Genomic DNA, 25,431 nt, shown 5'->3' with positions numbered 1-25,431 from the left:
GAATATACGTGATATTTGTTTGGTGTTGAGGTGACGCACATTCTAGGTGATGGGCGTGTGGGCGTGCACCATGTAAATTATGACTCGGTTATTTTTGTGGTACTATGTAGTTACCTAATCTTATTTGTATCCATGAAATCTCTATATGCTAGAGTAATTGAGCTATAATCCATGTTAGAAACCATGTCTAGGCTATATGCTTATCCTGTTGGGACCCACTGAGGTCATTTCTACTGTTGATTTATTTTCTTAAATTATATTTACCTACTCGGTCATATTCATTCATTTACATATCATATCTCAGCCTTTGTTATCATTTGTTGTCACATCATGTTGTTGTCATTATTTGGGCTGAGTGGCACGAGATTTGTGAGCCCGAGAGACTAGAGAGATTAATAACTGAGTTGGGACCTGAGGGCCGGATTGTGAGCGATATGGATGGGACCGGGTTGCACGCCGCATCAAGTATTATTGATATATGTGGATCGGGTTGCACGCCGAAACAAGCCTTATGGCTATATATGTGGATCGGGTTACGTGTCGCGACAGGCCTTAGGGCTATATGTGGATCAGGTTGCACACCGCAGCAGGTTATATTAGTGTTTGGGCAGGATCCGCCCCTCCAGAGTCTGCATACCCACAGTGAGCGCAGGTTCTATTAATTCATGATGGAATCGGGTTGCGCGCCGCAGCAGGTACCGTACAGTGCTGAGTGACCGAGTGTATTGAGTGATTGAGCATGATGAGTGGGAGTGTGAGACAGTGAGATTGAGTACTTTGGGAGTGTGGGTACATGAGTTCGTCATTGTGGGGCATTGCATTGACATGTATACTTGACACACAGGCATAGAGATGCAGTCCCTCGTGTTACACGGTTTTGTGATATTTATGACATTCACATGCACATTGACATGTAGGCATAGAGACGTACTTTCCTCATGCCATCTGATAATGAGACTTTTTAACTGTTGTTGAAAGTTTTTGGGAAAAATCATATTTTTCAAATTTACCCATATTTTAGGTGTTTTCGGTGAAAGATTTGAGACTTACTGTTATACTTGAAAAGCATGCCTATTTTCCGTAACTGTGAACGAGCTGAGTTATTTCTTGTACCATATTTATGATTTTGTTATGAATTATTGCTGGTTATTGGAGTTGGACTCTGACCGTTGTCGAGCCCACTGTGAACGAGCTGAGTTATTTCTTGTACCATATTTATGATTTTGTTATGAATTGTTGCTGGTTATTGGAGTTGGACTCTGACCGTTGTCCCGGCTCGTCACTACTTTCAACCTAAGGTTAGGTTTATTACTTACTGAGTACATGGGGTCGGTTGTACTCATACTACACTTATGCACCTTGCGTGCAGATGTTGGATGTTAATGTTGTTGTGTACGGCGAGAGCTGGATTTGAAGATGTACCTGTGTTTCAGTTATGGCTATCACTTGTCCATGGTAGCATTAGATTTGAATTCTGTTTATTTACATTTCAAACGGATGTTGTAATTATTTCAATTCAGTTTTGTAAAAATCTAAATCTTAGAAGCTCATGATTTGTACTACCAGTCCTTGAGAAATTCTTGTATAAATGTGTATTATCATTTCTTCTCTTAATAAATCTCATTAAATTGAATAGTTATTAATTGCCTTACCTAACGGGTTGGGTTAGGTATTACCATGACTAGTTAAATTTTGGATCGTGACAGAAATAAAGAAAACTTTCTGTCAAAACTTTTTGTAATTAAGTATGCAATACCTTTAGGGAAACTACCAAGTTTGGCCTTTTAGAGCAACGATACTATCAATATTAGTCAATTCATAAAATACTATCAATAATAGTCAAATGCTACTAATGTTAGTCAATTAGCTTTTAGCATTTCGGTGACCGTAAATCTTTCCTTTTTGTATATTGATGATGTTAATCCTATACACCGTAGCCGTTTCTTTTCATTAATTTTTATTTTTTGTTTTATTTTATTTTATGTTGCATTTAAGCTCTTATTCGTCTTGTTTCATTCTAGTCGATCTTGGTAGCAATAAAAGCTAACCAAGTTGATGGTTAGCTCCTAAATATCAATTTCAGTTCGATAAATAAAATTACTAGATGACATCATCTTTATTTTAGGATAAATATTAAAACAAAAAATTTAAATGTGTCATTCTCTTAAAGTAAATAGATAGAACGTTTGGAGCGAGGAACCCAAGAGGAAGAGCTGAGCACAACCCAGTGAAGAGAAACCCTAACTCCATTGTGCTGCTTAGTTTATTTACGTTATGAAAATTTTGGTACTCAACTGTGAGCGTATTTTTTATTTCCGTTGTGTTTATAAATGCATTAGGTGTTAGTAGTCATCTGCTAGCGTATTTTTCCAATTTCGTTATGTTTACAATTAAGTTAGATTTTAGTACTCAACTGCTAGCGTAATTACGTTGTTTCGAGTGGGTGTTGTTAGAATAAATTAGGTATATCTCAAGGAGATTGAATCTTGATTTTGGGATGATTTGACGGAGATTTGAGGTGGTTTGAATTGAAATTTGAGCCAAAATCAAACTAGAAGATGAACATGGAAGCTTGTGTATCATTAATGTATCCCATATGTATCAAGTATGTATTCCATACATATCCATGTCTAACTTTGTGTGAGATACATATGAGATAAGTGTGAGATATATTTTAGATACATGTGTTGCGGAGAAATTTTTAAGCACGATTTTAAACTACAAATTTGACTCCCAATTAGTCTAAATCACCTTCAATCTTCCTCAAATTTTGTATATTACCTCATCTATGTGTTTTTAACGAATTTCAACCATACCCATTGAAAAAAATTATTTTAATTATTTTTAGGTGACTTTCACTATTAGTGTATGGAAGTACTTAAACTCAGACAATGATATGTTGTAGAGTTTGAATTTGTGATGCAGACTAAATGATTAAGCCAGCAAAGGGAAAGACGACCTTGTTAACTATCTTTTGCAATGCTAAGGAAGAGAGGAACATGCAATTTCTGTGTTATCTTTAGGGAAAAATCAAAGTATGAAAAAGTTTAGTTTCTGAAGTTCTTCAGGTTTAAACTAACAAGAAAAAAGATATAAAAAGAGAATCTTGAAGGAAGTTCAGGATTGACCAAATAAGACTTTTAACATAATCGAAAGATCACAGGCATCTATTTAGATTTTGCAAATTTTTTTGGCTATTTTTGGTAATCAGTGCTTGTTGGCTAATTGTTGGTAAGTTTGAGCTAACTTTGGCTATTTTCGTACTTAGACAAAATGGCGTGTGGTAGCCACTAAATAAGGTGGTGTCTATTTTTTATCCACCAATTCTAATGTTGAGCAAAAATAGCCACTACTCTATTAAAATTAATATGAAAAGACATTTTTACCCTTTCTTCTATTTCTTTTATTCCCAAACCATTCCTTTATATGCTTCTCTCATTTAAGTTCAGAGCCAAAATTTCATAGGCAAAATTTCGCTCCCTCAATATCGTTCCTGCATGCAACTCTCTTCTCTCGATTGAAGTTCAGAGCCAAAATTTCATAAGCAAAATTTCGCTCCCTCAATATCGTTCCTGCCCAGCCCACAATAATTCTCTGCGTATACTTTGTCCAACTTAATCTCTTCTCCTTTGGCATCTTCTCTGCAGCGAACCAGCGTACTGGTATGTTTTCGATTTTGCTTTTATGTATTTTTCTTTTTGTATATCTCTAATCGTGATCAATACTGTATTTGTCATCAAGTATGTGTGAAATGTCCAAAATAATGATTATAACTTGATTCGCTGAGGAATAAGGTGCAGATTTTTGTGAGAAAGTTATTGAAAACCTTTTGGCATTGAAATGTGTTTGTAGTTCAATCAATATATTGATTATGTAAGGACATTTCAGAAAAATAGTCCTAAGAATTTGTAAGCTAACTGTGTTTAGGAATTTTAGTTAACTATGCTTCTATTAAAGATGCATCTAATTAGGTCCTAGATTTTAGTTTTTTAGTTTAAATATTAAGGACATTTCAGAAAAATAGTCCTACGAATTTGTGAGCTAATTTTAGTTAATTGTGCTTCTATTAAAGATGCATCTAATTAGGTCCTGGATTTTAGTTTTTTAGTTTAAATATTTAGGACATTTTAGAAAAATAGTCCTAAGAATTTGTAAGCTAATTTTAGTTAATTGTGCTTCTATTAAAGATGCATCTAATTAGGTCCTGGATTTTAGTTTTTTAGTTTAAATATTAAGGACATTTCAGAAAAATAGTCCTAAGAATTTATAAGCTAAGTTAAGTTAATTGTGCTTCTATTAAAGATGCATCTAATTATGTCCTAGATTTTAGTTTTTTAGTTTAAATATTAAGGACATTTTAAAAAAATAGTCCTAAGAATTTGTAAGCTAATTTTAGTTAATTGTACTTCTATTAAAGATGCATCTAATTAGGTTCTGGATTTTAGTTTTTTAGTTTAAATATTAAGGACATTTCAGAAAAATAGTCCTAAGAATTTGTAAGCTAATTTTAGTTTATTGTTCTTCTATTAAAGATGCATCTACTTAGGTCCTGAATTTTAGTTTTATAGTTTAATTATTAAGGATATTTCAGAAAAATAGTCCTAAGAATTTATAAGCTAATTTTAGTTTACTGTTCTTCTATTAAAGATGCATCTACTTAGGTTCTGGATTTTAGTTTTGTAGTTTAAATATTAAGGACATTTCAGAAAAATAGTTCTAATGTTTACGTTCTATTTTCTTCTTTATAGTGTGCTAATGGAAGGAGATCGTGTTTTCGAGTTTGATGATTGGCGTAATTCGATGAACTATTGGAAAGGAGATTTTCAGTATAAGGAAACAATAAAAAGTTTCTTGTCTAACACGTAATGGAAGAAGTTGAGGGATGGTGTTTTTAAAAACTTTTTCCGATTACAAGGTGTGAAGTTCTGTGGTAGACTTATTCATTGTGTGTTGCTTTCAGAAATTATAAGCAATGACTCGTATTCAATGACATTCAAGGTTTTTGATCATGAAGTGAAGTTTACACGTGAAGCGTTCCAGATAATTACTGGGTTGAAATGTTCTTTTTCAGCGGACTTCAAAGTTTTACATGAAAGACAGAATAGGCTTTCGAAAGTCTACTTCCCTAGAAAGGATAGAATCGAGTTAGGCGATTTGTGACATTTTATTACTAGTCACCCATATGGTACAACTGCATCATTTGTAGGCAGCCATGACGATGCGGTGAAGTTGGCAATAATTTATTTTGTTGAATCTGTGTTAATGGGGAAGCGCAAGAATCGGAATGTGTTTGAGCGGATAATGAAAATCGTAGATGACGATGAACTCTGCTCTTCTTTTAATTGGGGCTCTCTTTGTTATGAAAAGTTACTAAAATCATTGAAGAGCTGCTTGAAGCCCAAATAAAATACTTCAGACAATGAGAATGAGAATAAGAATGAGAAAGAGAAAGAGAAAGATAAAGAGAACGACAGTTATACTATACTTGGCTTCCCTTTCGCCTTCTGTGTTTGGATTATGGAAGTATTCCCAAATTTTCAGGAAAAACAATTTGTGAACTTCAGAGAATGTGGGTTCCCCCGGATGCTATATTATTCAGATATGAAATCTCCACATTATGACACCCTATGTAAAAAGTACTTCCATAATGAAAAAGTAAGTTAACAGGATTACTAGCTATTTTTTTGTTTATGTGTTTTAGTTTTGAATACTTACCTTTTTTTTCCTTATATAATAGTTGTATCAGTTGCTCGAGATGGTACCATTTCTTTCTTCAGAAGTAGATGCGGAGCCCACTAGTATGCATGTGCCATTTTTTCAAGATCAAAGTTCAATGCCTTCAACACAATTTGATGAAGTCTTGCTTAAGGAAATTGTTAACGTAAGTTTCCTGTCTTTGAATACCATTAGTTTTTTATTTGCTTGTTTTTGCTTAAGAGACTTTTTTATTTTATGGTTTTTGATTCAGAGATTATCGGAGAAGTTCAAAAAGGATATGGAGGTAGAATGTACTAGAATACATCAAAAAATAGCTTTATCAGAAAAAAGGATTCAAAATGACATCAAGGTAATATCCTTAATTTCTATGCTTGTAACACTAAGTTAAGAACACCATGTCCTTAATTTTTGAGCTTGTAACTCTCAGTTTAGGACTTTCTATTCTTAACTTTTGAACTTGTAACTCTAAGTTCAGGACTACATGTCCTTAACTTTTTAACTTGTAACTCTAAGTTTAGGACTACATGTCCGTATTTTTTGAACTTGGAACTCTAAGTTAAGGACTACATGTCCTTAATTTCTGTGCTTGTAACTCTAAGTTAAGGACCAAGTGTCCTTAATTTGTGAGCTTGTAACTTGAAGTTTAGGACTACCTGTCCTTAACTTTTTAACTTGTAACTCTAAGTTCAGGACTACATGTCCTTAACTTTTTAACATGTAACTCTAAGTTCAGGACTACATGTCCTTAATTTTTGTGCTTATAACTCTAAGTTAAGGACCAAGTGTCCTTAATTTGTGAGCTTGTAACTTGAAGTTTAGGACTACCTGTCCTTAACTTTTTAACTTGTAACTCTAAGTTCAGGACTACATGTCCTTAACTTTTTAACTTGTAGCTCTAAGTTCAGGACTACATGTCCTTAACTTTTTAGCTTGTAACTCTAAGTTCAGGACTACCTGTCCTTAACTTTTTAACTTGTAACTCTAAGTTCAGGACTACATGTCCTTAACTTTATAACTTGTAACTCTAAATTCAGGACTACATGTCCTTATTTTTTTAACTTGGAACTCTAAGTTTATGACTACCTGCCCTTAATTTCTGTGCTTGTAACTTGAAGTTTAGGACTATTTGTCCTTAACTTTTTAACTTGTAACTCTAAGTTCAGGACTACATGTCCTTAATTTCTGTGCTTGTAACTCTAAGTTAAGGACCAAGTATCTTTAATTTGTGAGCTTGTAACTTGAAGTTTAGGACTACTTGTCCTTAACTTTTTAACTTGTAACTCTAAGTTCGGGACTACATGTCCTTAACTTTTTAACTTGTAGCTCTAAGTTCAAGACTACATGTCCTTAACTTTTTAACTTGTAACTCTAAGTTCAGGACTACCTGTCCTTAACTTTTTAACTTGTAACTCTAAGTTCATCACTACATGTCCTTAACTTTATAACTTGTAACTCTAAGTTCAGGACTACATGTCCTTATTTTTTTAAGTTGGAACTCTAAGTTCAGGACTACCTGTCCTTAATTTCTTTGCTTGTAACTTGAAGTTTAGGACTATTTGTCCTTAACTTTTTAACTTGTAACTCTAAGTTCAGGACTACATGTCCTTATTTTTTGAACTTGGAACTCTAAGTTCAGGATTAACTATCCTTAATTTATGTACTTGTAACTCTAAGTTAAAGACCAAATGTCCTTAATTTATGAGCTTGTAACTTGAAGTTTAGGACTACCTGTCCTTAAGTTTTTAACTTGTAACTCTAAGTTCAGGACTACATGTCCTTAATTTCTGTTCTTGTAACTCTAAGTTAAGGAACACTTGTCTTTAATTTGTGAGCTTGTACCTCTATGTTAAGGACCAATGTCCGTAACTTATAAACAGCTAACATTCTGATTCTTATTTTAAATACTATCTCACAGGCTTTAAAGAAAAACCTAGGATCAAAGATTGATACTTTATTGAAGCTTCTTGACAAACCTCATGAAAGGACCATAGAGAGAGAACCTAGTGTTCCAATTAGCAAAGATGCAGCTGATGATTATTATGAAAGCGATTATAGAGATGCGCATCTAGAAGATGAAACTGATATTGCCATCGAAATTGGGAAAGGTTAGATACAGTTTTTGAATTTGTTATCATTGAAATTTATATTCAATAGCATAATACATATAAAAAATTTTGTGATTACAAATGTGTGTAGAATCTTTTGATGGAGTGCAAGTTCAAGATGGAATGGAATGTCAAGACCAAGAAAATCCAAAAGAGACAGGTGTAACAGACATAATTTGTAAATCTGAAGTGCCATCTCAAGATTTAGAAAATCCATTGGGAACAAGTATAAGTGAGATTGTATGCAAATGTGTTAAAAAAATATATGATCTATCTACACCTCTCTCACTTAAAGAGAAATTTGGAAATCAAAATGGTGCCAATCAAGGTTAGATGGAATTTTCATGACATGTTGAATGTTAGTTTTAGTAAACCATTAGTAACAAGTATTAATTATAAATGTTACAGAATCTTTTGAAACTGCAAGGAAAGAAGATGGAGTGGACTATCAAGATGATGAAATTTCAAAAGAGAGAAGTGGAGGACAATCTCAAGACATAGAAAATACCCAAGGAACAAGCATAAGTGAGATTGTTTGTAAATATATAGAAGGAACATATGATATCTCTATACCTCTCTCTCTTACAGACAATATTGGAAGCCAAATAAATGCTAGTCAAGATAATGATTTAACTGGCATGATCTTGACAGTTACAAAAGAGTTAGATGGAGTTTTTTTTATCTTATACATGTTTGTTTTAATCAAAGATTAGTAACAAGTAGTAATTATGTTAGCTCTTGTAAATATTTTGCAGAATCTTGTGAACTTGCAATCGAAGAACATGGAGAACAGTTGCAAGATAAAGAAAATGCAATCAATATGTCAGCTCCATTGTATGTTAAAGAAATACAAGAAGGCAACGTGGCCAACACAGGTATTGATTGTGTCCTTAATATTGTATTCATAATTCAAACTGTCAGGATATTTCAAAAATTATGTCCATAGTTTTTGTCTCTTCATTTGACAATTTGTCATAGAATTGACGATTTGCAGCAAACTAATGTATATGTAGTGTTGCTTGCAGAGCAAAACAAAAATGAAGCTGTTAACCAATATACTAAAAAAAGGAAGAGAGATAGTATTGGTTTTGATGGTCCATCATTTGTTATTCTTACTCCTACTCCTCCGACTACACAAGATGGAGTGGACTATCAAGATGATGAAATTTCAAAAGAGAGAAGTGGAGGACAATCTCAAGACATAGAAAATACCCAAGGAACAAGCATAAGTGAGACTGTTTGCAAATGTATAGAAGGAATGTATGATATCTCTACACCTCTCTCTCTTACAGACAATATTGGAAGCCAAAAAAATACTAGTCAAGATAATGATTTAACTGGCATGATCTTGACAGTTGCAAAAGGTTAGACAGAGTTTTTTTTCATCTTATACATGTTTGTTTTAATCAAAGATTAGTAACAAGTACTAATTGTGTTAGCTCCTGTAAATATTTTGCAGAATCTTGTGAACTTGCAATCGAAGAACATGGAGAACAGTTGCAAAATAAAGAAAATGCAAGCAATATGTCAGCACCATTGTCTGTTAAAGAAATACAAGAAGGCAGCGTGGCCAACACAAGTATTGATTGTGTCCTTAATATTGTATTCATAATTCAAATTGTCAGGACATTTCAAAAATTATGTCCTTAGTTTTTGTCTCTTCATTTGACAATTCATAGAATTGACGACTTGCAGCAAACTAATGTATATGTAGTGTTGCTTGCAGAGCAAAACAAAAATGAAGCCGTTAACCAATATACTAGGAAAAGGAAGAGAGATAGTATTGGTTTTGATGGTCCATCATTTGCTATTCTTACTCCTACTCCTCCGACTACACAAATGAGCATTGATGAGGGTTTGTCTATAGAGGTTGAAGGAAATATTGAAGAAGAGCTTGGTCGAGGGAAAAGGAATAAGAAACTTAGTTGGCAATTGAAATCTTCTTTTGAACAGAAAAGAAAAAGAGGAACATTGATGGTGCACAATGAAAATACTCTTAAGTATACAGGATGGATAAAATCAAAATATACTCGTACATGTATTTTTCATTATGCCAAAGATGATGAAAACTTATTGAAGAAATTCATTGGGTGGTTGGGCAAGGAGAAAAGGAAAGGTCGCAAAAAAGTGTAAGTCCCCAAATGTATTCATTATTTCTTAATTACTTACATTTGTGTCTTGAACTTGTAATTTTAAATTCAGGACTAAGTGTATTGAGCTTTCCAACTCTAACTTCATGACTAAATGTCCTAAATTTTTAAGCTTGTAACTCTAAGTTAAGGATTAAGTGTCCTTAACTTTTGAGATTGTAAGTCTAAGTTCAGGACTAAGTGTCCTTAACTTTTTAACTTGTAACTGTAAGTTAAGGACTACCTATCCTTAATTTTTGAATTTGCAACTCTAACTTCAGGACCAAGTGTCCTTAATTTTTGAACTTCCACTCTAAGTTCAAGACCAATTGTCCTTAACTTATGAGCTTGTTACTCTAAGTTCAGGACTTTAATTTATGAGCTTGTAAGTCTAAGTTCAGGACCAAGTGTCCTTAACTTTTGAACTTGTAAATGTAAGTTAAGGACTACCTGTCCTTAATTTTTGAATTTGCAACTCTAACTTCAGGACCAAGTGTCCTTAATTTTTGAACTTCCACTCTAAGTTCAGGACTAATTGTCCTTAACTTATGAGCTTGTTACTCTAAGTTCATGACTAATTATCCTTTAATTTATGAGCTAGTAAGTCTAAGTTCAGGACCAAGTGTCCTTAACTTTTGAACTTGTAACTGTAAGTTAAGGACATCCTGTCCTTAATTTTTGAATTTGCAACTCTAACTTCAGGACCAAGTGTCCTTAATTTTTGCACTTCCACTCTAAGTTTAGGATCAATTGTCCTTAACTTATGAGCTTGTTACTCTAAGTTCAGGACTTTAATTTATGAGCTTGTAAGTCCAAGTTCAGGACCAAGTGTCCTTAACTTTTGAACTTGTAACTGTAAGTTAAGGACTACCTGTCCTTAAATTTTGAATTTGCAACTCTAACTTCAGGACCAAGTGTCCTAAACTTATGACCTTGTTACTGTAAGTTCAGGACCAAGTGTCCTTAATTAGGAATTGAGGACTAACTTATAAACTTTCTAACTTTGATATTTTCAAAATTTTCAGGGGACAAACTGATATATATGCTGAGGATAATGGTGTGAGAAAGAATCCATATAAATTGTACCATCAAAAAATCAGTAGAAAAATATTCTTCCTTGAGCTTGCAGATAGTAGCTTTGTACTTGATGATAAGGTTTGATAATTCACAAGGCATTTGTTTTCTTTCTTCTTAATTTATTATTTTTTAATTATTTATGACTGATGAATTTTTTTTCTTTTTTTGCCTTTTTATGAAGCATATTGACATTGCCCTATATTATTTGAGAAAGAAAAAATGCTACCACCCTTGCGCCCATCATTTTCGTTGCACAACTACAGATATAATTTTTGATAACTATATGCTAATTGTGTATAAGGATTTCAATGAAGATGCTTCAGATTTATTTTGGTGTGATGATAATCAGTTGGTTCTCACACCATATGTGTGGGGTGACAATCGTAGATGTGGAATTGCTTGGACAGGGGTTGACAAAATCTTTTTTTCATGTCGGCTTCCTTCAGAAGATAATGATGTTGTGACACATTTTCTTTTGGGGGTATTGGACTTGAATGAGAGAAAGATTGATGTGTACGATTCCATATATAGTGAGCCATATGAGCAAGGACTGAAACACATTGAAATATATGCACGCATGATCCCCCACTTGCTAAAGTTCTCACAGTTTGAGAAAAATCACAAGTCTTTTGGAAATGCATTCAACAAATTTGATATTCAGTGGCAAAGATCACCACACCAAACTGGATCGTACGTGTTATCATTTGCTATATAATTTATATGTATTTTAGATTTATTTTATTAAAGATATTATTTAATTGACTCCATATTTTTCTTAGGACTGATTGTGGTGCATTCCTAATCAAGTATGTGGAGTTGTTGATGATGGAAAAGGATGTGGAGAAATTCCAACCTGAGGACATATCAAACTTCAGAAAAGAACTTGCAGCAAATCTTTGGGGATATGGAGAGTGGAAAAGAAATTTTGGTTAAGATACACCACCAGAAAATGTCGGCGATGACTATGATAGTGAAAATAAAACTTCCTGCCCAAAGGAGCTGTATTGTAGTTGTAAAGAAAGTCAGCTGTAGTGAAATTGGTATAAAATTATTGTAAAAAATCCATATGAATTCTAAAATATCCTGTAAATTATCACAAGGCACTTTATTTTGTTTGTATAGTATAATTTTTTGGTCACAGCTATGCTAAATTATAGTTTCAGCAGTAATATGAAGGCATCGTGTTATTAATTTCTTTCTTTCTGTTAACTATTGATTTGTCCATTTTTTCACAGTTTTAAAGGGCCAATCTTTGATTAAATTGTCTTGAAGTTTTTAGAAATTCAAAGCAACACACATTGATTGTTGTAGAACTTCAGAATCTGTTAACTACATCCTTATTTGTTGAAGGATGAAAATAATATTCAAGACATATTTTTTTAAATGTGCTAAACTTCTCGAATATAGACAATAAATTAAGATTTCCAGAAGTTAAGGACATTTTAGAAATTTATGTCCTATATATTAGATTCATACTTCAAATGTTCAGGACGTTTCAAAAAATTATGTCCTGAAGTCTACTTGTACCAATCTCATTTTAAAAATAAGATGTAGCAAGCTGTGTTTAGCAAGCTGCAGATATCAAGTTTTATAACTACTGATTTTTTCATTTTAAATTGCCAGATTTTATTAAATCTGTAGAGATATAGCAAAAGATACATTGATTATTATAGAACTTCAGGACATTATGTTCATAAACGTTATGATTTGTTGAAGGATGAAAATAATATTTAGGACATATTTTTCTGAAATGTCCTGAACTTCTGGAAATCCAGATAATAATCTGAGATTTTCAGAAGTTAAGGACATTTTAGAAATTTATGTCCTTAATATTAGATTCATACTTGAAATTTTCAAGACTTGTAAAACATTATGTCCTTAAGTTTTACTTGTACCGATCTCATTCTAAAAATAAAGATGTAGCAAGTTGCAGGCATTAAATTATATAAAGAATAAGGATTTTCTTGTTTACTTACGGCAAGAATAAAATCCCAAAAATAATAATTGATCCGACAAAGGTAAATTAAACTCCCAGAAAAAGAAAAAGAAACAAAGAGCACGTAAGTGCAAAGAAACTTTGAAAATTTAGGACATCTTTTATATAACCATCTGCTAATATTTACTTGCTCAAATAAAAATAATCTAAATGAATCCAACTTATAGCAAAAACTTAAAAGAGTAGATAAACATAAGTGGATATATCTATTATTCTCTATGCTTCCTTGAAAATAGATGGACTGCCGGAGAATATATACAAGATGTTCTATTATGACCAATTCTTCTGCAACGACCACATTTGAATGTTATTTTTGATGATTCGGTAGCTGGAATATGGCTTTTCTTCTGCCTTCTACCTAGCGGGACTTTAAAATCTGGAGGTTTAATAATTTGTGACTTAGCACTCTCTGGTACAATCCAAGAATCCGTATGTCCTACAGGATGTATTTGTCTTTCATATGTTTTCAGGCAAGATTCCTTTAAGTACCAGTCCGAGCAGAAATTGGACTTCTTGATGTTTCTCTTCTCGATAGCTGCAATTGCATGTATACATGATAATTCATCAAATTGAAACTGAAAACAATCACATGTTCTTTTGTTTAAGTCCACCAAGAAAGTAATTCCTTATTCCTCAACTCTAGAACGCCATGAATCAACATGGAAGACCTTCAAAGTTGAAAAACTATAAGTTAGTACATTATGTTAAATTATCATTAAAATAATAAGCTAAAGTAAGAACATAATACTTACATTTAAAGTAAAAGCTAAATCTATCTTTTTCTTCAATTCCTCTTCTACCCAACAAGAAACATCATAAAAAGTTCCTTCTGCTTCATTTCTTCTTTCATAAAACCAACGTCGTAGCTTCACTTGGATGAAATCCATCATTCTTAATATAGGCAACTCCCTTGCTTCTAATAGCACAGAATTCATTGACTCAACTATGTTTGTTGTGAGCATATCATATCTTCGTCGTGGATTACAAGAACGTGCCCACCTTTCCGGTGGTTCTTCCATCAAGTAGTCAAAAGTCTTCTTATCAATTTTTGCTATATCTGACATGTATAGATAAAATTCTTTGCGCCTGTATACTCTTGCAGCACTTTGGAAAAGTTTTATGATCTCACTTTTCACTTTCCTTCGCTTTAGGTTCTGCTCCAAATGATAGATACAAATCTTATGGTGGCTTTCAGGATATACCTTTGCAATGCCATGTGCAATTGATTGATGCCTGTCCGATAAAAAAATTAAATTATCACGGCTCCCAATTGCATTGCGAAGCTCACTAAAGTACCACTCATAGGAATTGTTATTTTCAGATTCTGCAATTCCAAAGGCTAGTGGGAATATTTGGTTATTTGCATCCTTTGAAACTGAAATCATTAAAACACTACGATATTTTGACTTCAAAAAAGTTGCATCAACAGCAATCGCTGGTCTACAATGATTCCAAACAGCTATTGATGATCCATATGCATAAAATATATAAAGAAACCTGAAAATACAGTTTAATAGAAGGTTAAAAATACAGGACACCAAATCCTTAACATTTACACTGCACACATCAAAGTTAAGGACATCTTGTCCTTAATATTTTCACTGCACATATCAAAGTTAAAGACACAATATCCTTAATATTTTCAGTGCACACATCAAAGTTAATGAGAACTTGTCCTTAACTTTTAGAATGCACACAGTAAAGTTAAGGACACCATGTCCTTAACCTTTACAATGCACACATCAAAGTTAAGGACACTATGTCCTTAACTTTTACAATGCACACATCAAAGTTAAGGACACCATGTCCTTAACTTTTACAATGCACACATCAAAGTTAAGGACACCATGTCCTTAAGTTTTTTACTACACACATCCAAGTTAAGGATACCATGTCCTTAATATGTTTACTGCACACATCAAAGTTAAGGACACCATGTCCTTAATATTTTCACTGCACACATCAAAGTTAAGGACACCATGTCCTTAACATTTTCACTTCACACATCAAAGTTAAGGACACCATGTCCTTAACATTTTCACTGCACACATCAAAGTTAAGGACACCATGTCCTTAACATTTTTACTGCACACATCAAAGTTAAGGACACCATATCCTTAACTTTTATAATGCACACATCAAAGTTAAGGACACCATGTCCTTAACTTTTTCACTGCACACATCCAAGTTAAGGACACCATGTCCTTAATATTTTCACTGCACACATCAAAGTTAAGGACACCATGTCCTTAACATTTTTCATTGTACACATCCAAGTTAAGGACACTATGTCCTTAGCTTTTTCACTGCACACATCAAAGTTAAGGACACCATGTCCTTAACATTTTTATTGCACACATCCAAGTTAAGGTCACCATGTCCTAAAGTTTATAAAACAGACTAATAAACTCTTTTTGATTGTTTACATGTTGTTGTCGTCTATCTTTATATTAGTGTATGTTCCCAGATTTTTACTTTTCATCATATACAAGTATGAAGACAATAATTCATAATTCTCTTCAGGAGTTGCTCTTATTAAAGTTGAAGCACGTTGAATAGCACGCCACGCCTTGTGATAACTAATGTCTAGTCCATGCAATTTTTGCATTTCTGCCATGACAAATGTTGGTGTAACTTCAAACCTTGGGTCTCGAAGATTGTCGATAATATAACCACTAATCAACTTTAAAGTTGTATGCCTTTGATCAGCTTTCATAGTGTTAACTGAGCAGTCGTGATTTTTCTCAATCTTTATTATCTTGAATAGTGTTGAATCTTTAATTCTAAAAGCACGCACACACCACCCACACCTATCATCATTGCATTTCAACGAATATCTTGTTGAGCTTGATCTAACAACCTTGAATTCAAAATGTTCTTTAATTGATATATTGGAAAAACAGTTAATTATACTCTTCTTTTTGTCAAATATTGATCCCACTTTTATTTCATCCAACGAAGCATTTTCTCTTAATATCGTAGTTGTGGATTCTTTTTGTTTCGAATTTGAGCTTTGTCTAGTTAGTTGAGTAAAGATTTTTTCAGCAACTTCTTCTATTACCGGTGCACTCTCTAAGACTTGAATACCCAAAGCTTGTTCGTTGTCAATCTCTATAATGCTTTGTCCTTCTACTTGAATAGAATCAAATGTTTGAAGCACCTCTTTAGTTATTGGTTGAGCTTAAACCACATCTATTTCCATTATCTGTTGGCATTTGTCTTGATTATCTTGTTGAGTTTCTGTATTGACATGTTCAAAGGTGCTTGTAGAATCAAAAACTATTTCCGAAATATCAACAATGAAACGACAGCCCTTGAAGAGTGAATGACTTTTTAGTAACTCTATACATGTGTGAAGATCTAAATCTTTGGATACAAGCATTCCCTTGTTTGTTCCCGGATTGATATCAAACCATATCATTGCTTCAAACTTGTCTCTATCCAATTCAATAACTTCAAAGACCTAGTTAATGAAATCTTCAAATCGAATTGCCTCAGGTACTAGAACAAGCTTTGTTTGATGATCAAGATACGTATAGTCTGCAGTCCATCTACCATTAAAAGCAACAATAATACATATTGTATCCATCCTGCAAGTCAAAAAAATGGAAAATTCAGGACATATTTATACAACAATCGTGAAGTTAAGGACAAGATGTCCTAAACTTTATCAATACAAGTTGCAAAACACAGGACACTATGTCCTTAATATTTAGAACAACAGTCATGAAGTTAAGGATATCATGTCCTAAACTTTATCAATACAAGTTGCAAATACAGGACACTATGTCCTTAATATTTACACAGTAGTCATGAAGTTAAGGACATCATGTCCTAAACTTTATTAGTATAGGTTGCAAAAACAGGACACTATGTCCTTAATTTTTACACAGTACTCATGAGGTTAAGGACATCATGTCCTAAACTTTATCAGTACAAGTTACAAAAACAGGATACTATGTCCTTAACTTTGATGTGTGCAGTCAAAATGTTAAGGACATGGTGTCCTTAACTTGGATGTGTGCATTGTAAAAGTTAAGGACATGATGTCTTTAACTTTGATGTGTGCATTGTAAAAGTTAAGGACAAGCTGTCCTTAACTTTGATGTGTGCGGTGAAAATTTTAAGGACAAATTGTCCTTAACTTTGATGTGTGCAGTTTAAATGTTAAGGACAAGTTATCCTTAACTTTGATGTGTGCAGTGAAAATGTTAAGTACATGGTGTCCTTCACTTTGATGTGTGCAGTGAAAATATTAAGGACATAGTGTCCTTAATATTTAGAACAACAGTCATGAAGTTAAGGACATCGTGTCCTTAACTTTATTAATACAATTTGCAAATACAGGACACTATGTCCTTAATATTTAGAACAACAGTCATGAAGTTAAGGACATCATGTCCTTAACTTTATTAATACAAGTTGCAAAACACAGGACACTTTATCCTTAATATTTTTTAGAACAACAGTCATGTTAAGGACACCAAATCCTTAACATTATGTCCTCAATATTTACAGAACAATCACAGAGTTAAGGACGCGATGCCCTTAACGTTATCAATACAGAAAAGAAAAAAAATCAAATTCCTAGCATCTTATTCTTCAGTAACGAAATAAAAATCCACACAAACACACAAAAGCATATAGAGATATCTGAAATTTTAGAACTTACTGTAATTTTATGGTGAATTTTGGACGAGAAAGTTGAATTCTGAACTTAGACAAAAAGTTTGAAATCGGAAGAGAAGCTTCTACAATTTTGGACGATCACAATAATTCTCTGCACGTAAGTTTGAGCTGCTGCTGATCGTGAATAAGGAGCGTATGTATCAACGAAATCCTATATAGCAGAAGGGTATTTTCGTCCGGGCGGGTAAAAGTTTATTAAAGCAGTGGCTAAAGACTAAATACATTTAAAATAGTGACTTAAAAATAAATACATATGTTATTACTAGCTATCTGTGCACATCGCCCTCGTACTTATCCCATACCTTCATGCATCGTTGGGCCATCGTTGGGCCATTTGAAGAAATTTTTATAAATAAATTAACAATGAATAAAACATATATCTAGTTCTTTTCGAATTCATTGACCTTTTTGGTATTGTATTCGTTCCCTCCTGATGTAAGTGTCTTCTTCTAAGTTATTCTGTTTCCACTGTATAACTTACATTTTATTTTAAAACCATTTAGAACTTTTAGGTGGAATTCACTTTAGTATGCAAAAGATTCTTAAATTTGACTACGACCTTCGGCAAATGGTTTCTATGCCACATTGACATTTCAAAATGCATTTACGCTAATGTAAAAGGTGGAGGGTAGTATTAGAACAATTAACCTAAATAGCCGCCCACTTAACCGCACCGCATAGATTAAAATAATCGGCAAATATATACTATATGTATAATATGTATAACCATATATAATTGGCATATAATCTATGTATACCGATTAGAAAAATAAACTGTAAACCGACTATTTGTGGAAAGATCCTGCAATATTATGCACAAAAGAATTGTAACAGCAGTGCCATCAAACATCTGCTGCTGCTCTTGAGGTGATAAATTACCGCTTTTCATACAATATGGCAAAACATCTGCAATACAGAGAAGATATTATCCAGGCTTAAATTACATTTGGCTACAAAAAGATCACAAGAACACATTAGACGGTGGAAAAAGAAAAAAGGAAAGCCTAGAGACCCTTATGAACTCCCATTTGAGTGCTGGGATTGTATGATCAATCTTAATCGACCATAAGCCTCTAAACATGCATAAGAATACTCCGACATGGCTCGGAAGAGCTCAGGCAACCGGATCTTAAGACTCCCTAATGACTTCTCCCTAACTTGAATGCAGTGCTTCTGGTGCGCTTCTGTCTCCTCATCCAACCTCTTTTTCAATGCGTCCACAAGAAACTGCTTTTCTGCAACAGGATCTTTAGGATTAGACTCTGTAGCTCTATCAGGATCTGCCACATCGGGTGGAGTTCTGCGTTGCATATATTTTTGGTACCAATCTTCAAACGCTTGCCTCTTGCGTATGTACTCTTTTCTAGTTTCCTCACACTTCTCCTTCAGCTTCATCTCTTCCTCCTGATGAATAATGATGGTCCTTATCACAGCTTCAAAGGAAGCAATAGCACTTTTGGCAAGCTCATCGGGAAACTTCTCAAGAAGCTCCTGCCAGGAGTGAAGAAGGGCTTGAATCGGGGGATTCTGTGCTCGAGGAGGCGACGAGATTTTTTCTTTTAGGCTGCTCTCAATGGGTATGAGATTTAGCTTCAACCAGCTGTGGAGTGTTTGGATGTATAGTTTTTGATTTTTTACAAGGTTGTCAAAATGATCATGCCATTCCTTGACAACATTACCAAGTTGGATTGTGCGTTCATGATGGTGTTTGCTTGTTTCTAAGGGGAATCCGGAGATTTCAATGGCTTTGAGATCAGTAGCCATCTCCAGCTGGTTCTTGTGATGACTAAACATGAATTCTGACATGTTAACCATCCTGCAAAGCAGAAACAAAAGCTGATATTCACGGAAAGTAACCTCAAACAGAGATGGCAACCTCGACTATACTGCAGTTCCACGAGGGGGGGAAAAAAAGCACAAGAAGCTAAGGGATCTTCTAAAGAGCTCTTGCACTCATAATTAGCAGAGGACTTTGTAAGGGATGTAACAAATCAAGAATTAACAAAAAAAAAATTCTCTTAGAGTTGAGGGAATACTAGAAATGCTTGCAGGCACAGATCCAAGCCAAATTTTGGATTAAAAATCTTGAAACATACAGATGATAGGAAATCCATTTGTTTCTTAAAATCAGTAAACAGCATCAGGAATGTCCCAGAAAGGATATGTATGCTAATGGAGATTACTCATCTCTGAGGACAAAAGGGAGAAGACCTCTTGCTAAAATATCATAAAGTAATATACATAAGAATGCATTTAACAAAGAATTAAGCCAAAAAAGGAAGAATCAAAACTTCTAAAAAACAATCTTATTTACTAGGCTGAATGCTAAGGAAAAGTGTGCACAAAGCGAAACCATATGAATTGATATTACTAACATGAAGCAGGTCAAGGACTCACGTATACTAATATTGGTTCTACAGTAATCCACAAATTGAACAATTGTTCCACAAACAGAAACTTTCTGAGATTCATAAGTGAATTGGTGGACCAAATAGAACAGAGAAAAGAAGAGGTTTCAAAATGGTTGGGGGTCTAAAACAGGTCCGGGGTAGATATTAGACAAACATCTTACAAGTGATGGGAAACTTCAAGATTTACTTACAATTTTGTTTCTACTCAATTAGCAAAATTACCTATCATTTGGGTTTATATCTTACAGTGCATATATAAAATCATGCTCCTTCAGTTCAAAAATCAATTACACGTCCACCTGCAGCCCACCCGGGAAAAGACCTTGCTCCCTGCCTGAGGCCTAAGATGAATGTCCACACATTCTATTTTGGATTACCACAAAATAATCCCCATGTTTTTCACCATTGCAATTAATTCCCGCTTCACTCTGAAAAGGCAAATTTTCCTCTTTCTTCTTCTTTGAAAAAACGAATGGTCACTGGTTACCTACAGACACCCCACTACCGCCCTTCTTGAGTTGATATAAAAATGTGCACATTTTAACTCTCATTTTAATGCTACTATCAGGCCAAACAAGCTGGAGGAGAGAAGCAACAAAGTTGGAGACCCTTGGTGTGGACTGGAGTAAATAAGGATGGGAAGAGATGTTGACTCCACAGTTCAATGACTCGCCATCTTTTTTCGGTGAAGAAGGGTGTACTTTGGGACAAGATTGGGTTGCTCTAGTGGTGAGCACCCTCCACTTCCAACCAAGAGGTTGTGAGTTCGAGTCACCCCAAGAGCAAGGTGGGGAGTTCTTGGAGGGAGGGAGCAGAGGGTCTATCGAAAACAGCCTCTCTACCCCAGGGTAGGGGTAAGGTCTGCCTACACACTACCCTCCCCAGACCCCACTAGTGGAATTATACTGGGTTGTTGTTGTTGTTGTATTCAAGCCTTGGTCAGTGATTAACTAGATCTGATTTAAGGGCAAAAATATAACTAGCTTATTCCCACTAAGTCATTTAGTTTGCTGAATCACCTTAAGCACTATAATATTTTATAAGTACTCTTATTTTAGAAACTGAAAGAAGAAAAGTTACTGTTAAGTTAAGCCAATTGTCATTTCAGAAAAGGGTGGGTCAAATCTCAAGAGCACGCCCTATTAGAACCAAGCAAATGCTACGCCCAATGAGCGACCAAATAGGAAATCAATCTGCCTGTGTTGCTTCTATTATATTTGTCACTATTGAAAATCTTCTACTCTGGGAAAGGAATCAACGAGCTTAAAATCGAATCACAACCATTATTATATCGCAAAGGCTTGTCTACCTTTTTTCCTTTCTTATATGAAGTCCAAGCTTCCTCATTACAATTTCATTAAACTGCATCCTTACCTCTGATTCTTTTAGGATCAGAACCAGGGAGAAACTAGTAAGTGGTGTTTTGGCAATACAAATGCCATTTTAGAGCTTTCTGACAAATGCTTACTCAAATTTTGATTGTCGACTTGTAATATACAATTCATTAATTCTAAAACCACTTGCATACTATCTAGTCAAAACCAGATGGAGAAATTGTACAGTGAGGATTCATATAGCCGGCTAATTTTCCTTGGTCTTCAAAAAAGATTATTTTGTAAGTTTCACTTTTGAGTGCCCAACTAGCTTGTGATTGTGGCATAGTAGTAGCAATTGTCGCCCACCATCTAGTAGTAAGAATTTTTTCTTAGGAGTTTAGTTTGTAAGACAATTGTTCCTCTGATGAAGACTTCTAGAGCAAATTTTGTGATAAAATTAGGAAGAAGAGCATCTTAATTTAGCAAAAACTAAGACTTGTATACCATCACTCGAGTCTATGGTTTCACTTAAAAAATCTTTCAAATGGTTGGTGAGTTCCAGGATTTTCACTTAAAAGACAATTCTAAATTAGATATTTTACACCTCTATGCAGCTCCACAAAAGAAGACGAGAAAGCACATAGGACATAATTAAATCCCCACCTCCGTATAGTTTTTCCTATCATAAGAAGGAAAAATAATTGCATGTTGGAATAGATCAACCCAAACATATCACAACTTTTGTTAAAAGATCACAGTTCCCAAGGACTTACAACTCAGAACACTAACGTCTAAATTGTGTGTAATAGCGACAGCTTCTAACTATAATAATCCGTGTAAAAGAAAATCTAGGTCCAATAGCAGTTACAGATAACAAATAACAATGTCAATAGACGAACAGAAAGAACGGCCACCAGAGACACATGTATTAATAAATATAGTTTTCATCATGGAGGTTAGCCACACAAGCACTTACCCTTGAACAAGAGCAGCCAGCTTGGGATACAACTGCTTGTCACGGATGTCATTTACTTCAGAAACTGTGGAATCCAAGGACTGCATGTCAACTATATATCGTGTATGCAAATGGCTAACAGCAGCCTTTGTCTTCTCCAGTGATTCCAAGCTAGCATTTCGTTTCTTCAGCTTGTTTAGCAAGGCAACTTTCCTCTGATATTCATGTTTTATAAGCTCACCAGCCTATTGAAATCAAACAAAATAACATTTTCGTAAACCATCAGCCTATTGGATAACAAGAAAAGTACGGCCAATTAATAAAGGTCAATACAAGGCACAGAGCCATCACAGAAGGCCATATAGAAACTTCAATACATAAGGAAAGGATCAGCTACACAGAGAAACAGAATGGGAGTTGTGATGCACGATATGAAAGGTCATGAGTAGCTTGGACAATGACACAAGTATAATGGTGTTTGACAAAGACACTGACACAAACTAAGATTTGGAAAATTAGGGGGCAGAGGACATATTAAGAAGGTATAAATTGCATGGAAATCAAGCTCTCTGCTCTTCATGCAAGTGAAAGAGCCCGGATGGACTTAACCCTTTAAGTGACAAGGGGGTGAGCCGCTCCAAGCGGAAAGCAATAGTAAATCCTCAAACTGCACCAGCCACCTCCTCTTTCAGCATTTCTAAACCAGATGGAGATAGCAGGGTTTGAGTTTTCTACCAGATATACTCTGAACGTGATCTTAGTCGCACGTTTCATTTGATACACAGACTCCGTATTAATTCTCATTTGAATTTCTATTCTGATATCCCCTTAATGGAAATGCATGTAGAGATAGGACCTGATACACAATAGAAGATTTGGTGTCCATACTTCCTGGCCCTTATCTCATAAATCAAACATAAAATCCAAGATTTTAACCAAGAGAAAGCAAAGGAACAAGAAGAAGCACTAAACACCTTCATTTCATCATAAAGTTTTTTCTCCCATGCCAGCAATTTGTCCAAAACAGTGGCATGTGTCTCATATTCATCGATGTCATACTCATCCTTAGTAGCATCACCGTTAGGTATTCCCTTAAATGATTTGTTCCACGTAATAACACGCATCACCCTAGCTGCATGGTCAATATGTCCTGCAAAAAAGGGACATTTATTTTTAACATCCAAGAAGATCTACAACCTTGTTGCTTCAGTTTTTTGCTGTTAAAGTACTGGGATCATATAATTTAACTGTATGAAAACGGTCTCCTTGTTGTTTCCCATAAGACAAAGTAGAGCAATTATGAAAAACAAGCTAGTCAAACAAAGGAACAGAATGCCTAATTCGGCCCAGCATCATAGGTATTAATGTGACTCAGGGTAACAACATGTGATAAAACCAATTTCAAGTCTCCAGCAAGCTAAATACATGGCAAAGCAGTAACCACAGAGGCAAAGGTGTAAAACTATCATTCATATATGAATGAATTTACCTTATTCCCCATTTCCTCATTGAATAGCAATAAACATAACTTTGCAAGAATTTATGTAAAGGAAACCTCTGCAGTGCTAAAACGGTTTGAGCTTTAGCAGTCAAAATCTAAAAGACATGAAGAATAAGAGAATTTTATCCATTCTAAACATCAAAAGTTACCTCGATTATCAGCAAAGTTAGAGTGGTAATGCAATCGAGTAGCCTCAAGCATCTTAGAAACCTCTTGTGCATTCTCAGAAGCTTTAAGGAAATGATCATCAATTTCACCTAAAACTTTAAAGAAATCAGCATTATTGTTATTGTTACCATATCCAACAACATTTCCACCAACTCCCACTACTCCACCTCTTATCTCAGGTGGGGCAGTGTTTGAATGGTTAAACACTCTCTCTGTACTATCCTCCGCCCTCACCGGTGTCTCCTCTTCAACCTCACTCAGAATCTCTACTTTCCCCTTCTTCTCTGGCGTCTTAAACTGATCATCGTTGTACTGATTTATACCCACATTATCAAATCTTTTGTCTTGAATTTCGTTATTGTGTTCGTTAAAAGCTTCCTCCTCCTCTTCTTCTTCTTCTTCCTCGACTTCCTCTAAATGTCCATGAATGTCATCTACATTAAAGAAATAATCCCACGCCTCCCCTGGTGGGGCCGGGGGAGGCGGGGGTGGGGTTGGCTCTTCCTTCATTATTGGTGTCTCACGCCCTGCCACACTTCGCTTTACTCTTAATTTCAAATCAACTTCCTCTTCTTCTTCTTCCTCTTCCTCATCAATAGCAATGCCTTTCATTTTTCCACCTCTAGGTTTCGAAAGCTCGGGCATAGTCATGGCGCGTTGAAGCGGTGAGAAAGCTGGTGGAGGAGGAGGGGGTGGTAGGAGAGGGCTGGCTTCCATAGTCAGCGGTGGAGGCGGAGGCGGCGGCTCGTTAACGACCGGCGGCGGCGCAGGTGGGGTTTCGCCTTGAGCGTAGTCACTTAGAGCAGCACCGGTGTTTTTTAAAGCCATGGAATAAGCTGAATGTGCAGCTGCAAAGAAATTGCGGTAGTTTACAGCTTCTTTCATGAGGTTTCTTCGTTCTTTGCATCTCGATACTGACTCTTCGTTATCTAATCTTGATTGAGCACACCCCATTTTTCCACTGTTTTAGCTCTTCTAGTGGTGGATTTGAGGAAATGGGGTTGAGATTTAGAAAGAGATGGAGAGGAAAAGAGAGAAAAAAAGTGAAAAGGACAAAAATGTGAGCAGAGGAGAGAAGGGGTGGGGAAACACTGAGAAGTGTGTGTACTGTAAATGTGGTACAGGGAAGAGAGAGAGATGGAGGGAGGTGATATGTACGCGCCGCTGGATGGGGGAATTTCTAATTTTGAAAAATACTCCTGGGACTAACGGTCACATTTCTCGAGGTGCTTAACGGCGTCGTTATGAGCTAATTAGAAAATTAAGCTACTAACCCAGTAAGCTAATCTCCTTTCTATTCTTTCGTTACTATAAATCGTGATATATCTTTTTGAATGAACATATTATATTATATTGCTTGAATTAA

At 34.9% G+C, this 25,431-nt stretch overlaps 2 protein-coding genes across 2 annotated transcripts; both read right to left on the bottom strand.

Moving 5' to 3' along the window:
• Nucleotides 1–13,651: 13,651 nt before the first annotated feature.
• LOC142177257 (uncharacterized) lies at nucleotides 13,652–18,603 on the bottom strand. The gene is made up of 6 exons (XM_075245729.1): nucleotides 18,473–18,603; nucleotides 16,519–16,615; nucleotides 15,452–16,185; nucleotides 14,433–14,522; nucleotides 13,778–14,258; nucleotides 13,652–13,693 (listed from the first exon to the last, which is right to left on the bottom strand). The coding sequence occupies exons 1-6, from the start codon at nucleotides 18,601–18,603 to the stop codon at nucleotides 13,652–13,654; spliced, it is 1,575 nt and encodes a 524-aa protein (XP_075101830.1).
• Nucleotides 18,583–25,207, bottom strand: LOC107771153 (protein ALTERED PHOSPHATE STARVATION RESPONSE 1). Its single transcript, XM_016590478.2, has 4 exons — nucleotides 24,047–25,207; nucleotides 23,371–23,546; nucleotides 22,418–22,641; nucleotides 18,583–19,530 (listed from the first exon to the last, which is right to left on the bottom strand). Exons 1-4 carry the CDS (start codon nucleotides 25,017–25,019, stop codon nucleotides 18,729–18,731), a joined length of 2,175 nt encoding a protein of 724 aa, XP_016445964.1. The 5' UTR covers nucleotides 25,020–25,207; the 3' UTR covers nucleotides 18,583–18,728.
• Nucleotides 25,208–25,431: the final 224 nt, after the last annotated feature.

This window comes from Nicotiana tabacum, chromosome 23 (assembly GCF_000715075.1).
Source record: "Nicotiana tabacum cultivar K326 chromosome 23, ASM71507v2, whole genome shotgun sequence".
Lineage (NCBI taxonomy): Eukaryota > Viridiplantae > Streptophyta > Magnoliopsida > Solanales > Solanaceae > Nicotiana > Nicotiana tabacum.
Note: the sequence above shows the minus strand (reverse complement) of the source record. Positions and strands in the feature narration are given on the sequence as shown.